The sequence below is a fragment of the Maylandia zebra genome, linkage group LG17 (assembly GCF_041146795.1).
Source record: "Maylandia zebra isolate NMK-2024a linkage group LG17, Mzebra_GT3a, whole genome shotgun sequence".
Classification (NCBI taxonomy): domain Eukaryota; kingdom Metazoa; phylum Chordata; class Actinopteri; order Cichliformes; family Cichlidae; genus Maylandia; species Maylandia zebra.
The window spans coordinates 29,600,338-29,615,942 of NC_135183.1; the positions used below are offsets into that span (position 1 = coordinate 29,600,338).

Genomic DNA, 15,605 nt, shown 5'->3' on the forward strand with positions numbered 1-15,605 from the left:
CATCCCCCTCTGCAAGTAGAAGAATGTGCCTTATGGCAGACCTTCTCAGAGTTTCTCATCTCGAGGACCACCACCCCAAAACAGCACCGACTCTCCGGTCTGACAGGTTAACTCTCATGTGAGAAGGGTTTTGTAATTTATTCTTATTGACAATGTGAAGGGAGTAAAGATGAAATATTTGCATTCTTTCATCCCCATGTAGGATCCCAGGTGACCCTCAGACATTTTCAGAGCAATTTTAATTACATTGCATATACAACAGCCCCTGCATAATTCTGTTATGAGCTTTTTCATTATCTTTGAATAGGTACGAAATCACAAGCTAATAGGATACACAAATAGAAATAATAAGAAATATGTATGGGTATGGTATTTCTATGCATTTTGCAACAACAGTGTTAACAGTGGAATAGAAATCAGGGTTTCTCAAAGTTCTGATCACAGAGTGTAAGTGTAGAACATCAGCATGTCCAGCATTTGTAATGCATCTCTTCAAAGTATGTATATTGGTAATACAACCGTTTGTTTTTATATTATAACATGAACTGTGGATGAAATGAAGAACAGTGGGTGCTTAAAATGCTTTCTAGAGCAGCCACTTACCTGCAGGTCACACATGGAGAACGTTGGATGTACAGAAAGTGTACGTGCAGGCTGATCTGTGCTGATGACATTTGTTTTTTGGTCACAGTTATGCAGAGTAAACACTCCTTGCACTGGAATGTACATGTGCAGGCATTACATAAGACTTTCAAGTGAAAATAAAATGTCTTACGGTGCTCACCAGCCACAACCTTTATTATTAATCGTGTGGGATTATTATTTGTTTACATGAAGGCTTAGCGATTATGACATCGGAATATCTGTGTATGGGAGAGAGAGGGAGGGGCACAACTCAAAATTAGTTTCCTTTGGGACACTCATAATGGTCTGAACTTCCTCTTTTCTGGTTAAGGTGGCTATACTGTTAATAAAAACACAAACACACGGACAGAACTCACACAGTCAAATTATTTTAGGCTCATCCACTTATCGTTCTTTTCTTTTGACTATGGCGGGATACCAGAAAAAGCACATACCTAAAATGTCAAAACTCCACCATGTTGTTGATATTGCTCTAATTGGAGAGTGCACTTGTGGTATTTGGATGACTGCTGATGCTTTGTGTTCGCAGTGAATCTGGGTTAGCTCTGCTCTGTCCTGAATGTATGTGTGTGTGTGTGTGTGTGTGTGTGTGTGTGTGTGTGTGTGTGTGTGTGTGTGTGTGTGTGTGTGTGTGTGTGTGTAATGCACGTCTGGGCCTCTTTAAAACCTACAGTAACACGGCTGCCTCAGTGAGTCAGAGGAGCGGGGACCACACACAGAGCACTAGAGCCCAGGCCAACACACACTCACTCCAACTCTCATGTACACACTGATTCACTGACTAGAATAAGGGACACCTACGGAGCGATATACTGCGGTTTGAACTGTCACTTTGTCATCAGTTTATTCTGCATAATTACATAATTTCAGGTCTCTGAAAAGTGCTAATGAAGTGAGAATCTAAGAGGGGAGTTAAACTCACAAAGACATGTCATGTTTAAATTGGGAGAAAAAAAAAAAAGGCTGCTACAAACATAGGACTGTGTGCGCTCCTAAACATCACAGGCATCAGGTTTGAAGTTGAGATCTCCTCAGAGGTTTTCATTTGCCAGGGAGAGAAATGGGGTGGAGATAAGAGGTCATGTTGGTGTTTGCTTCTTCACAGTTACATTAGACTTCTGGCCACGCAAAGCTCCCTGGGTAAGAAGTAAAAATTGTGCCAGTTAACTCTTCCAGTTAGGGAACAGGATTTGTGTCATTTCTTTTTAATGAATATGTACAGTACTGTGTAAAAGTCTCGAGCCACTCCCCATTTTCATTTTCTTTGCTTCCAAGGAGTTCGCTCCTTGTACCTTACCATTTTCAGAGGACTTGTTGTTTGTTAAACCACTTACCACTGATTTAACCCCCTAAACTCCCCTAACTCAAAATGTGTTTACATTTAACAGACAACTTGGTAAAGACCAAAATTCAAATAGGATCTTTAGACACTTTATTCATAGTAGCCTGTCAGAATCTATATCTATAAAAATGGCAACAATAACACAGTTTACAGGGATAAAATAGTATTTCTGCCCCAACAAGGTGATTCCCAAAGAGCAATTAGCTGAAAACTGAAACATTTTGAGAAAACTGAACAGGTGGGCTAAAAAATATCTAGAACAGATGAACAGTACCTGAAAGCCATGTCCTTAAGGAACAGAGGAAATAGAAAAAAAGAAGTAAAGAAAGGCTGAGGTCTGCCAAATTAAACATCAGACTGAAAAATCAGAGGAAACAGGTCCTTGGGAGGGTTAAATCAAAATTTGAAATTTTTGGTTCAAATCATTATCAATATGTATGGAGGTCAGGAGAGAGGTCCAGTAGTCTACTGGGATCTGTAAAACACAGTGGAGGCTGTGTCATGGTTTGGACTGCATTTCAGCCAGTGGTGTTGGAGATTGTGTCAACATTGATGGAATTATGTACCTGGAAATGTAACCTCAGATTCCAGTTGTGCATGCAATATCAACTAGAACACTTTGACTCATGGACTAGACCAGGGGTAGGCAACTCCAGGCCTCGAGTGCCGGTGTCCTGCAGGTTTTAGATGTCCTTGATCCAACACAGCTGATTTAAATGGCTAAATTACCTCCTCAACATGTCTTGAAGTTCTCCAGAGGCCTGGTAATGAACTTATCATTTGATTCAGGTGTGTTGACCCAGGGTGAGATCTAAAACCTGCAGGATACCGGCACTCGAGGCCTGGAGTTGCCTACCCCCAGAATCTGCTCCTCAAAATTCCATCCATCCATTCGCTTCCGCTTATCCTTTTTCAGGTTCACAGGAGCCTATCCCAGCTGTCATAGGGTGAGAGGCGGGGTACACCCTGGACATGTCGCCAGTCTGTCGCAAGGCCAACACACAGGGACAGACAACCATTGCCTTGACTTGAATGCCCTTCAAGAAGCCTGGAGAATTATTCCTGAAGAATACTTCGAGAAATTATAGGAAAGCTTGTTTAATAGAGGTTGTGTTGAAGAATGAAGTCAGTGATACCAAATACTGATTCGCAAGCTCATTAGAATTGCCTTATATACTGTATTTCCATGTGTGTCGATAAGTCACTGCTACACCTTTCCAATTTTCCAAGCAATATACCAAAAAGAAAAAAAAAAAGGGTAGCTCAAGATTTTTGCACAGTACTGTAAATTTACAGCTTCATGAAGCAGTAAACATTTATGACTAGGCTGAAGCTAATCCTGACAAAACATTTCAATAGAACCAGACTTTGCTTTGCTTTCAGAGTGAATAAATATTTTCCCCCCTCAGTCAGGGGAGGTCAGTCTGCACAGTGACGGGTCACAAAGTACAAACTGGCTTGTACGAATAACTACTTCAAGAGGGTGATTCAACAGCACTCCAGACATTTGTTTTCCTCTTTTTAAAAGAATTCTTCTATATTTTAGTTTTAAAATAAAGTGAGAGCAAGAAGGATTCAGAATTTAAACTAGTTCAGTCCAAACACAAGAATATGAACTGTGTGGTTTGGCAAACATTTATTTGCAATGGCAACGTATTTCAATATACACCCTACAAGAAAATCCCGCGTCTCCACAGCCATGCAGGCAGTCAGCTGGCCAAAATGAAAGGAGGCGATGACATCATGTGCAGTGTGAGGTCTTGGCAGAACAATTGAGCAGGCCAACATGGCAGCATGATTGTGAAAGGTCAGAGCAGCAGTGTAAACATTTGCTTGCGGTTGTTGTCGAACGAAACCTGTTTATCATACTGTATGTTATTGCTTTAACTTTGTAACATGTTCATGGGGTGGGGGAGGTTCTGGAGCATTGAGGTAATACAAGCTTGCGAAAGAGGAAGAAACTATTCACAAAATGGTCTGTATGCATTGGCTTGGCCTTGTCTCAAGACATATTTTAAGTATGCTGAACTTGAGTGACAGACACAGTTCTAAAGGATGACATTAAACAATATGTGATTTACAGTAATTTTCAGCACATTGAAAAAATCTGAGCCACCTCACTGATGGTAAAATTATGCTTTTTGCTTTTTAAAAAAGTTTTTTTTAAAAAACTTTTGTAATAAAATAACACAAAATAAATTTTTTTTAATTCTTGTAGATATTTTCGACTGCATCTCCTCACTAAAACGTAACATCCTGAGCACCAAATATACCTTCTGCCCTTGCTTGGGTATAAAGTTTGCTTTTAAAGTAACCCTTTCAAAAGTCAGCATTTGGTCTGTCCGTGTGTCCTTTGTCCAAGAATCATAACAGGCTCAAAGGACTCTATTGGTTTAGTTCTACCAATCAACCCCGATTATGCTGGTGTCTACATGCTTCCTGTTCTCCTCATCAGACTTTGGTGTCTCCTGGATCAGCTCCACGGGTCAGAGCTGTGTTTCTGGTTGTAGTTCTGCAGCTCGATCTGGTCTTTGATCTGGTTCATCAGAATCTGAGACAAAAGCATTCCAGCCAGCTGCAAACCAGAAAACATGACAGAAGGTTGAACATGTGTCTCTTCTATTAGAAGCTGTGTGAGTGTTGGTATGTAATCCTCTACCTGTGGTATAGCCAGTCCCAGCGCAATGCCTCCTAGTAAGAACAGGTTGCTGTGGATCCAATCAACTATTTTGTCTATGCAGCCATTGGTGTGAATGCGGTTTCCAGCCTCGATGTAATCCAATTCCTGAATGTTGTGACCGCACATGGTGTTGATTACCTGCCCGCAAACGAGCACACAGTTAAAACACATGAAAAACAACAAAAATGAACCACAAAAATCAGTATCAGCATATTCTTAAAAGCAAGTTCACCGTGTCATTTCTTAATATACAGCAGGAAAAGGGGACAGAGCAGCGTTCTCGGCTGGGGTTGTCCTTGCTGCAGTTGAAATACATGTTCTGTGACCAGTCCAAGTACCTCAAAGCACCACAGCAGTCAAACTGATGAGACAGAAGAGATCAGAAGATGGAGTAGCCACCTAAAAGGCTGCCATCACCCCAACAATTCCACCTTCAGGCTAAATCCTTACCTCTTCCTGACCAAAATCAATAAGGTTTTGCAGATCAATATCATCTCTGTAGTGGACAATGGCATTGTTGATCACCTCGGTCACTTTACCTTTTGCCTTGAAAGAAAAATGAAAAAGTATTTTATGGATAAAAAAAGTAAATAAAACAATGAAATAAATCTAGATTAATATGGACAACGTGCAGCAGAGGGCGCTCTCATTTTATAATACACAACCTCTCTCCCTGTGTGTGTTGTTTGCTTCGTTGGCTGCCAACTCTGACAAGATCAGGAGTTTGGAGCAACCAAACGTGGCACACATGTACATGTTAGGGCCTTGAAGAGTTTCATCTCCGTCAGATTTTGTAACGTCATCATGTTGCCTAGCAACCTAAACCTTTTTAAAATCATCCTATATTTAAATCTTTTTTCTTTTTTTTTTGCCTGTCCCGTTTTGCTCTTTTGCCATCAGAATTATTGTCTAAAGGCGAAGAAAGATGCCCAATGGATTTACTTTACCAAATGGACTGTCCCAGCCTTGCCGTAATGGTCTATTTGATTCACCTTTTATTGTTTATTTTATTTTTTATTTTCACTTTCTAGATACGGGACAGACTTGAATGAGGAAAAGAAAAGGGAGAAAGAAAGAGGGGAAAAAAACAGCGGAGAAGAGGGACGGGGATAAAGGGCAAAAAACAAAACCCAACAAAATAAGCAGACAAAAATACATATATCAATCACCTGGATCACTCGTTGAGAAAGAAAAAAGAAAACAAGCATTTAACAAGGGATAAACAACATCATGATGATATATGGGAATATAACAGTAAATACTAAATATTAAACATTATTGTGCAGCACGTAAGATCGACAGCGCACAGTGTGCTTTAAGGTAGGAGCCAAAAAGAGTGTAGTTTGTGTGTGTGAGCACCCGTGTGTACACCTGTGAGCATGAACGCGTTTGTTTTTAAAAGGTTCCTACATGTAATGATCTCTTAGAGGGTGTGGGGAGCCACAGCCCCGTCCTCCAGGGCATGAAGCAGGTATGGAGGAGATCAAAACTCCAGACATCCAGAGGCCCCCAGAACACAAGAGACCAAGGAAGACCAACAGAGGGGCAGCTGCGCCACTGTCCCAGAAAGAGCTGAGGAGAGTCCCAGATGAGGGGTCACTCAGCAGCCGTAGAGCATAAGCCAGGGGGGGTTGCAGTGACGTGCCCGGGAGCTCCGCCGGCAGCCAGCCGTGCCTGAGTGACCGAGCCCCAGGCCGAGAGGCCGAGGGCACCCCACCCCCGAAGTGGCCCGAGCGAGCCCCAGGCTCCAGGGCCCGATAAGCAGCCACCAAGGAGTGAGCCAGTGTGTACCTGGACGCCCATCCCCGGACACAAAGAACCACCAACGCACCGATGTCTGAGGGGGTCTGCCACTGGCAGGGGAAGTGGTGGTGGGGGGAGATAGGCCTCCAAACCTTGGAGGACCTGGGATGTCCCCAGAGAGGTGGCGTCTGATACCCAACCTGACATATGGACACAGACAAACAGGCACACACATATACAAACATCCATTCCCACCCTCATGCTCTCATATGCAATTACTCAACACTCACCCAACGTGGAGACAAACACAAAGAGACACTGTACACACAATCACACTCCCCAAGCGTACTCTAAGCCCCAGGTCTAGGTACCCCTTGAGCTGGAAACTGCACCCAGACCCAGGTGGTGTTACCCTTTTCCCTGCGGTGGGGAGATGCAGACCGCCCCGACTCCGCAGCAGCAGGGAGGCCTCACATTCCAGACCCCAGTCGGACGGCCAACTCCTCCTCCCAGCCCCCCCGCTCCAGCAGGCCACAGAGAACGGGGGTGTGAGAAGACTCCAAACCTCCCTCTGCCCGCTCATATGTAGTGTTGATGCATGTGTGTTCTAAGGTGCATTTAAAACCCAGGAGGACATGGAGCTACCTGCCAGAGAGCAGCAGGTAAGCGCACAGCCCCTCCTGATAGCCCTCAATGTCTACGTGTATTTAAAATTGAGAGGTGAGCAACGACGCCAGGGGTGAGGTGTACACCCTGATGGCAATTTGGAGTCCGTGTAGCGTGCCCACCCCCAAGATCCTATATGTACGTGTTATGAGAGTGTGAGTAATGTGAATGTCTAAGTTGTGAGATAAAATTGAAAACAACATTTAAATCTTACAACAATAACATCTCCTTTCTATCCAAAAACTTCATTTAGGTAACTAAGCATCTTCCTAGCAATGGGAAATAATGGCCTGTTTTTAAAGCAATCTATTTTTATTTCACGACAATCACGTCAAATTTATATCCACAAAAGCTTAGTTATACACGATACAATATATTATATAATCATGTTGCACAGCAACCAACTAGTGATGAGCTAAAATGACTTTTATTTGTTGTCGTTGTTTGTTTGTTGGGTTTTTTTTTAATTAAAAGAAAATTAATATCATGTGCAACATCATTAATAGGCAAAAGAAGTAGTCTTAAGCACCAGTTTGGAGCGTGCTTTTCAAGGTTTTATATTAATGTGAAGCTACTGTATAACCTCTCATATGACTAGTGCTGATATTCTGTATAAACATAAAACAAAACTGTATAAAAATCATCAAATGATAAAGAGCCCCCCAAAAGACTATTACACCCAAAGTTATTTATTATAGAATGAGCAACAAAAGAAACCTATTTAAGTTTTGAAAGAGTTGAGAATACAGAGAACTGAAATACATTTGTGTTTACATTATTCTGATTGATAGAACAGTCCATATTGTTCGATTACCTTATCTGAAAAGATGAAGCCCAGGACACCAGCAGTCAGCTGCAGGATGAAGATCACGATCAGACAGATACAGAACTGGGAGGAGGGAAAAAGAGCAGTCGTTACCACATTGTAATTTAAACCTCCTCCTGTGTCTCCATGAAGCTGTTGCTTATGAGCGCCTCACTTGTAAAAAAAATGTGCAGATTAAGCAAGAAAGCAGAGAACAACTAGTGAACTCTAGAAGCAAAATATTTTAATGGTTTCCTAGTGTAACCTGTTTGCTTGGCATAGATAGCACAAATATAACCAATGATCTTAAAAGATTGTGCATCTGGACCCTTAAAGATATAATAAAAACTTTAAAATCCATTAAATTCTTCTTCCTCACAGTTTGCAAGAGGCAGAGGTTTTCTCGGAGGGACCCCACACAACCGCAGAAGGTGATGATGAACATGAGGACCCCCACAATCAACAGCATTACAGCGGGGTCCACAGCGAGACATGCGAGCGCTGTTTCTAAAGCAGAAGGGGAGAGAGAAGACACTCAAAGGATAACACAGACAGAGAGGGCAGGCTGGGAAACATTTCTGGAAATATAATTCAAAAACTGCATTTTCAAGTATGTTTTTAGTGAAAAAGTGGACTAACAAAGCCTTACAGAAACAAAAGCACTCTACCTATATGTGATGGGACTCCCACTGTGTTATTAAAAAAGACTGTATGCTTCATAAATAGAGAATTGTTTTACCTGCGTGTTTCACAATGCGGGCATACACTCCGATTAACACCAACACCAGAGAAATTATCTGAGAACAAACACATAGAAAAAAAGATTACCCAAGATTTCTTTATCCTTGGGGCAATTAAAAAAAAATTAGAAGTGAAGTGTAATATGCACTCGAGGGGAATATGAAGAAATATTTCTCTTATGTTTCTGCTTGTACAGGGTGCATCATCATCTTTCCAGAACACTCAATTACAATAATAAGAAAAATGTGCAGTGGCTACACATGAGTCACCGATAAGGCTGCACTGATGATTTTCCAGAAACATTCACTCTGAATCAGTGTTAAACTGCATCACCAACAATTGGTTGTTAAAACTAGGAGATTCTTCCAGTCTCTCTGCTTTAATCTGACTATATTAACCTACAGCAACCTGCAGACTTCATTAAAAAAAATAAAGGCTCTTTCACTCTGCACTGCTTTCTCAGTCTCAATAGAATAATAGTAAATACTCTTCCCAGCCTGAATGACATAGATCGAGTTACTGCAGACACTGCGCCTTAATGTGGTGGGAGAGAGAGGTCAGGTTTGTCTTTTTGGAAGGGTTTAGTTTCACAGTCAAAGGGAAAAAAAGGGAAAAAAAACCCACAGGGGTGATATTAGGAAGGTAATTCATGTCTGCATACGAGTCAGTAGTTGCCATGAAAAGAAGCGGCGCGCACTACGAGACTCACTGTAGCTGGAGGGAGCAGAAATGACAACACATTCCATACAAGTTTTTACAGACTTATCCTGTTTGTACACGAGCACTGCCTCAATACTGCTGACACACTTATACACAAAAAAAAACAAAAAACCATGCAAAAAATGAAACAATTACAAATATAATAGAATGTGCAAAGGAAACACTACAAACACTGAGCAAGGACATAAGAAAAACACTAAAACTTCATGTCAGATCTTGGTTTAAGCATTCTAATTTTCCTGAAAAAGGGTTAGTCTCCTCACATGGATCTAAACCTCAGCTGGTTAAATCTGCAACAAGAGATCAACTCTAAAAATGCTGTAAGAAATCTCCTTAAGTTCTGGCCCACGGTCACCTGACACCGCAACCCACTGATGGGAACGTTTTGTTTACAACCAACCTTCTGAGCTTTGCAGTTTTACATAATTTGCGGAATTTTAATTTGAATGATGTTATTCAGTCATTTGTTGAAATAGAGATGTATCACCACCTGCACAACCTGGCACAGGGGACAACCTCTGTCAGGAAACAGATGTGAGGTGGGGACATTAAACAAATGTGTGGCCCCATGAGCACATTGACCCTGAAAGTTTGCTTGGCATTGAGTATGTAACAAAAAAGGAAATCAGTGAAACTGGGAAAACTCCTTTGTGTTCACATTTTCTGGTGGCTGAAACAAACCACAGCACTGACTGAGGTGACCAAATCCAATCCTGATTTTCAAAGTGAGAATAAAACTTAGTCAATGTTTAAACACTGAGCTGAGAACACCTGGTGTATTTGTTTGTGTGTATGCCTTTGTGAGTGAGACCCATACTTCCTTCTCCCTTCTACTCTTTCCCTCAGTTTCACTCTGAACACCAAAGTTAAAGAACAACTAAGTGAAACAAAGCAGCAAAGTGTTCCGCTGACAAGGAAGTGATGCCTTACATGGTTGGCATAACTGAAATCACAGCATAAACGTCTTTGAACTATTTGTTAGTCAAACGTCCCCTGGAAGCTCCAAAGACAAATGATTAACCAGCACACAGAGTTCCTAAAATGAAGGTCACCACACGCAGAGATCAGTCAGTCAATGCTTTTATAATAGCGCGCGATTACTTACCCAAAATATAAAATTAAATATGAACAGCAGGTACTTCACAGCTGGGCTGACAAACGTAAACTCCTCGTCAGATCTAGGTGCGCCTCTGCTTGTTCGTGCCATGGCGACAGGTGAGCGTCTTTATTCAAGTTTGCGCGCAAAAAGAGCCAAAAGCTGGGAAAAGGTGTTTCCTAAAGTTAAACCGAACACCTCTCAGCATGATGACGACGACTGATTTGCTGACATGCTGACACATAACAGTAAGGTAACGAGTTCCCAGCTGCCCGCCGACCCTGGTTGATAGTAGCAGGGTGTGTAAAAACTGGGTGTTCCCATTTTTTCTCCACTGTGTTTTTTTTTTGTTGTGTGTGTTTTTGTTTTGTTTTGTTTTTGCACTAAATGTTCCCTGATATTAACAGGGTCCAAGCACTGATTTAAAAGACTGAGTTGGGATTTTATTAATTGGAAACAACGGTTACATTATCAATAAGTACAAAAATAAAAGCCCAATTGTAAGTAAACATGTATGAATGCAACACTAGAGACAAAAAAGGGCAAAAAATAGCATATGGAAAAAAAATATGATTTTTCTTTTCTTTTCTAGTCTATTAGAAAAAAGTAAACGTGAACCACATTTGAGCTCAAACTGTCCTCTCGCTGTCTGCTTTTATTTTGAAGGCACGATATCGTCATAACATCCGCTTTACCTAGAGGTTATTTCCGTGTTTATTAGGATGTCTGCAGAAGTAATAATCAGTCAATTTTATAGAAATATATAAAATACGAAAATGGCGTGGAAAAGCGAAGGTTTGTGCGATGTTGCGCGTTTGTTTGCTAGTAGGTTTATTTATTTTCTTTAGCTCAGAGAAGCCTTCTTAAAACAATTAGGCTGTTAAGCTAACGTTGCTAATTCTCTCTATTCGTATAGCTGTAACCTGTTAATTGCAGTTTCTAGTTAAATTATGTGGTGCTTTCACTCCAAAACCTTTGTTTCCAGTGTCTTCGGCAGACCGTGTTCTTCCTCCAGCCTCTCTGCGTCTCCTTGTCCCTCCAGTGAGACTCATGTCTGCCTTCGTGTGGCAGGTAGCGCAGCAGCTCAAAGTGATGCAGTATGACAAGCTGGCGGACTTCATCAGTTTGGCAACAGAGATGGTCCCAGAGCTGCTCAGTCCCACCCAGAAGGCTCAGCTCATCCTGGGCCTGAGAGCAAGGGTAAGGGATTAGTCCCAACTGTAAATACATTTTAATGTCAGTGAAGCTGAGATGAGGAATTAATAACCTATACTAATGTAGTACTTATCTATGTGGCCCCTCAGAGGGTCTTTTTCCTGCCTTCACCTTAATGTGCTAGTGCATGTCTAAGTAATAATATATATGGTAGGTTTTGAATATTGTTGTTAACCACAATTTACATTTTCACCACATTTAAAAGGCTTTGGTAGTTAATTGAACTACTTGGAACATTAGTGAACGTTCCCAGGTGTGGCCAACCTACCAAAAGTGCTCCAAGAGTACATCGACAACTCATCCAGGTGGTTGCAAAACAGTCTTGTTACATCTGGGATAAAAGTAACACAGCATTTCTTTAAAAAAACATCATACCAACAGTAAAACATGGAAGTGGTAGTGTGACAGTCTGAAGCTACTTTGTTGTTTCAGGACAGGATGACTTGCTATAATTGGTGGAACCATGAATTCTGCTCTATTCTAGAAAATCCTAAAGGAGAATGTCCAGCTATCGGGTCATGCCCTGAAAGTTTTTTTTTTTTTTAGGTTATTTATTCAGCTTATTTTCGTCTAATATTCCAACTTGTTTGATGTAAGTGTGAGAACCAGACAAAAATCTGATCTCAGGAGGGTGGCAAATACTTTTTCATAGCACTTAATGTAAGGCACGAGTTCTGTTATTCATCATTTCATTCATTACATTTTTCTTGCTTTCGAAGTTGAAGTGTTTTGTGTTGCTTGTTATTACATGCCTAAATATTGTGCTTCTGCTCATAGTGGCAGTCGTTTTTTTTCCACAGTATGTCGTGATCTTTTTTTTTTGCAGCTGGTTCTTGAGCTGTGTCGAGGTGATGGTGTATCCAACCTGCAGATGATCCAGAGTCAACTAGATAAAGTCCACACCTGCAGTGTTGAGCTGAGCTCTAATCAGGAGATGGTGGGTGTTTTTAAAGACAATTCAGAGCTGTTTCATCACCAAATTTAAAAAGACAAAAAAGCAAGCAAACAAAAAATTAGACAAACAATGAGCTTTAGGAAAAAATAGATTAAAAATACAGAAAAAAACCTTTTTCCTGTATTGTGTGTCTTCTTTTTGACAGGCCAGTTCTGATATATTGAAGACATCATACAGCAACTTTGCTAGCCTGGTTCAGAACATTTTGAATGTTCCTTTTGAGAAGGAGTTCTTTTTTCAGGTAAGTTGGTTTCTGAAAAATTCACAAGTCATAAGTTTTGAAGCCTCTGATTTAGCTACAATCAGTGGCTCATATGGTTCTAACTTATCAGTCACAAGGTAGCCACAATCTGTTTTTTTCGTTTTCTGCACACAGTACCATAATTTACATGTTGTATTAAATGTATAACCTATAATCTATGCTTCTCATCAAGTAGATGAACCTATAGTTCAGATATGATTTCTTTAGGAGGTTTTTCCTGCCAACTACGGCTCCATCTATAACCAAAGGATCCAGCAGCTTGTGTCCATCTTTCTGTCCAGACTTGAAGAGCTGCTGCCAGTACCAGACCTGCAGCAGGTACTCCAGCAGTACTACAAAAGTAATTTGCAGCACGAGATCAAAATTTGTAACCTCTAAGATTTTTTGTTCTCTTACAACCTGCATTTCTGTGGTCTTTTCTTTCCATCTCAGACAGCAGCTTGGCTCAATGAAACACCTGTATCAGAAGAAATTGGACTCCATCTGTCTGAACCCTTCAGTTTGAAGACCCTGCTGCATCATCACAGACAGACGGGGACTCTAAGTTCAGGTGGGAACCTTTTTTCTTTTTTTTTAATGAAGTATTATAAATGAGTGAGTAATGTGTAATATTATCGGGCTTTCTTCTCTGACAGCACGGTCAAGCAGTGAGGACGATGTCATTTTGTCCACACTAGCCCTCCCTTCTCAAACTGTCGCAGAGGGGTTCACTGAGGCTTATAGTCAGGAAGATCATGACAGTGAAGAACAAACACCATCACTGGAGGGCTTAGAAGAAGAATCAAGTCAAAGCTTTGATGTCACGGCAAATGATTGGCTGCCAAAAAAGAAACCAGGTCAGAAAAAAAAGTAGGAGACCAATATTACTCTTGAATCAGTTAGTCTTATCTCTCTGACTTGCTGTGCTTTGTACTGTTTTCAGGTCCTTTCTCTTGTTTATTCATCTGCCCTCAGTGCTCATTCACACATCGCATAAAGAGAAAAGTCCAGGAGCACATCCAGAGTGAGCACCAGATAACCGCTTCTATTCACACAAACTTTTCTGGGAAAAAAGTCAGGAAGAAGATACGTCAGAATGCTGTGAAAAATCAAGTAAAAGGTGACTCAGACAAACGGAGGAAAACCGAACCAAAAAGTGTGGCTAAAAACTGGGAATGCAAGCAGAAAAATGACAATGTAGAAAATAAGGAAAAGCGTAGATGGAAAGAGCCCAAGCAGGAAGACAGAAGGTTTCTGAGCACGCGACCTGTGAACAAAAACTTCACAGAGAAAGAAACCAAATGTCCGATGTGTGAAAAGTTCTTTGAACATCCAAATCAATTGAAGGCTCACATGAAGCTCCACAGCTTCCCCTACCGCTGCAGCCAGTGCGAGAAAGGATTCACCAGCCCATCAGGCTTTTATCAGCACCAGAGGCTTCATAAGAGAGGACGAATATTCATCTGTAACCAGTGCAACAAGGGATTCCTGTGCAGGTATGCACTCAAGCAGCATGAACGCCTGCACAACGGTCCCACCAACTTGTGCAACATCTGCGGGAAATGGTTCAGCAAAGCTGGCATCACGAGACACATGCAGATGCACAGAGGGGAGAAAAACTACCTCTGCACCACTTGCGGGAAATCCTTCTTGTCTTCGGGCGAGCTGCTGATGCACACTCGGTCTCACACGGGGGAGACGCCCTACACCTGCGTCCAGTGCGGGAAGGGTTTCTCCAGCAAAAGTCACCTAAATGTCCACATGCGCTCTCATACAGGGGAGCGCCCATACCTGTGCTCTGAATGCCCCAAGCGTTTCCTTACGTTAAACTGCCTAAAGAGACACACACTCAGCCACAATGGGGTGAAACCATTCAAGTGTCCAAACTGCGAGAGAGAATTCTCGCAGCAGGGGAATCTGAAAAGACACCTTGCCACTCATAAACCCCACATGTAGTTTGCAGTTCTTATTTTATTGTCAGTCAAACAAGTATATTTCAAACTGGAATTCCAGAATGAACTACCTTCTGTACGAAGAAATAAGTGTGGGAAGCATTAACCATGCAATCGCTGGAAGTATAAGCTTTGTTTTCTTCAGTGTATTCGGCAGGCATTAAAGTGCACTTGAGCATATACTTACCATCAGCGATGTCAATTTCATTTTAGTTTCACACACCATTACACTCGCTCACATTGTAGTGTAGAAAATCTGATGATGAAGCTTTCTGGGTGGAGTGCTGGTTAAATATGCAACACTTTCACTTTTCAGCTCTCTGTAAAACTATTCTAACTTCATCCCTGTTTAAGAAACCTGCAGCCTTCCCTTTGAGCTGAATCCTATGAATGTTCTTGTGCCACTGAATTTTTTTTTTGGCATTCTTGTCAAAAATGTAATTATCTTAAAATTTGGGGGTTTTCTCAAAATTTAGATGTATTCACTTGAACAAAGTTTCAACAACTTTAAATTCTGACTTGTGGAAGGTGTTTTTTTTCAGCAGGGGAACAAAAACTCTGTAGGACACAACCCGAAACGTCAGAGAAAACCGGTGCAATCTACACATCCGTTAGCGCCTGAGTGTCATTTCAAGTTTCAGTTGTTTCTTTGGCATTGTCTTACTGTGCGGGATCACCTCACTGCTGCCAGGTGAAGTGATTAACATTTATTTGTTACAATGAAGAAGCCAGGAAATGTCCTCCCAGCATTCACCTTAAAGTTTCTGCAAATCAGGCACACCACCTCTCCCTCAATGACACCTT

The 15,605-nt window shown here is 41.4% G+C and overlaps 2 protein-coding genes across 5 annotated transcripts; one reads left to right on the forward strand and one right to left on the reverse strand.

Moving 5' to 3' along the window:
* Positions 1 to 3,599: 3,599 nt before the first annotated feature.
* tspan33a (tetraspanin 33a) lies at positions 3,600 to 11,520 on the reverse strand. Of its 2 annotated transcripts, none has more exons than XM_076875496.1 (8): positions 11,412 to 11,520; positions 8,621 to 8,678; positions 8,261 to 8,388; positions 7,891 to 7,965; positions 5,118 to 5,213; positions 4,900 to 5,028; positions 4,647 to 4,805; positions 3,600 to 4,562 (listed from the first exon to the last, which is right to left on the reverse strand). In XM_076875496.1, exons 3-8 carry the CDS (start codon positions 8,348 to 8,350, stop codon positions 4,461 to 4,463), a joined length of 651 nt encoding a protein of 216 aa, XP_076731611.1. In that variant the 5' UTR covers positions 8,351 to 8,388; positions 8,621 to 8,678; positions 11,412 to 11,520; the 3' UTR covers positions 3,600 to 4,460. The 2 variants fall into 2 exon arrangements, with proteins under 2 accessions (XP_076731611.1, XP_004548296.2); XM_004548239.6 differs by lacking the exon at positions 11,412 to 11,520 and adding an exon at positions 10,448 to 10,749.
* Positions 11,093 to 14,993, forward strand: LOC101473214 (uncharacterized). 3 transcript variants are annotated; one of them, XM_004548240.6, is made up of 8 exons: positions 11,093 to 11,233; positions 11,424 to 11,638; positions 12,480 to 12,590; positions 12,754 to 12,849; positions 13,078 to 13,188; positions 13,303 to 13,420; positions 13,506 to 13,706; positions 13,793 to 14,993. In XM_004548240.6, exons 1-8 carry the CDS (start codon positions 11,215 to 11,217, stop codon positions 14,803 to 14,805), a joined length of 1,884 nt encoding a protein of 627 aa, XP_004548297.3. In that variant the 5' UTR covers positions 11,093 to 11,214; the 3' UTR covers positions 14,806 to 14,993. The 3 variants fall into 3 exon arrangements, with proteins under 3 accessions (XP_004548297.3, XP_012773883.3, XP_076731610.1); XM_012918429.5 differs by having other exon boundaries at positions 11,107 to 11,263; XM_076875495.1 differs by having other exon boundaries at positions 11,118 to 11,233; positions 11,510 to 11,638.
* Positions 14,994 to 15,605: the final 612 nt, after the last annotated feature.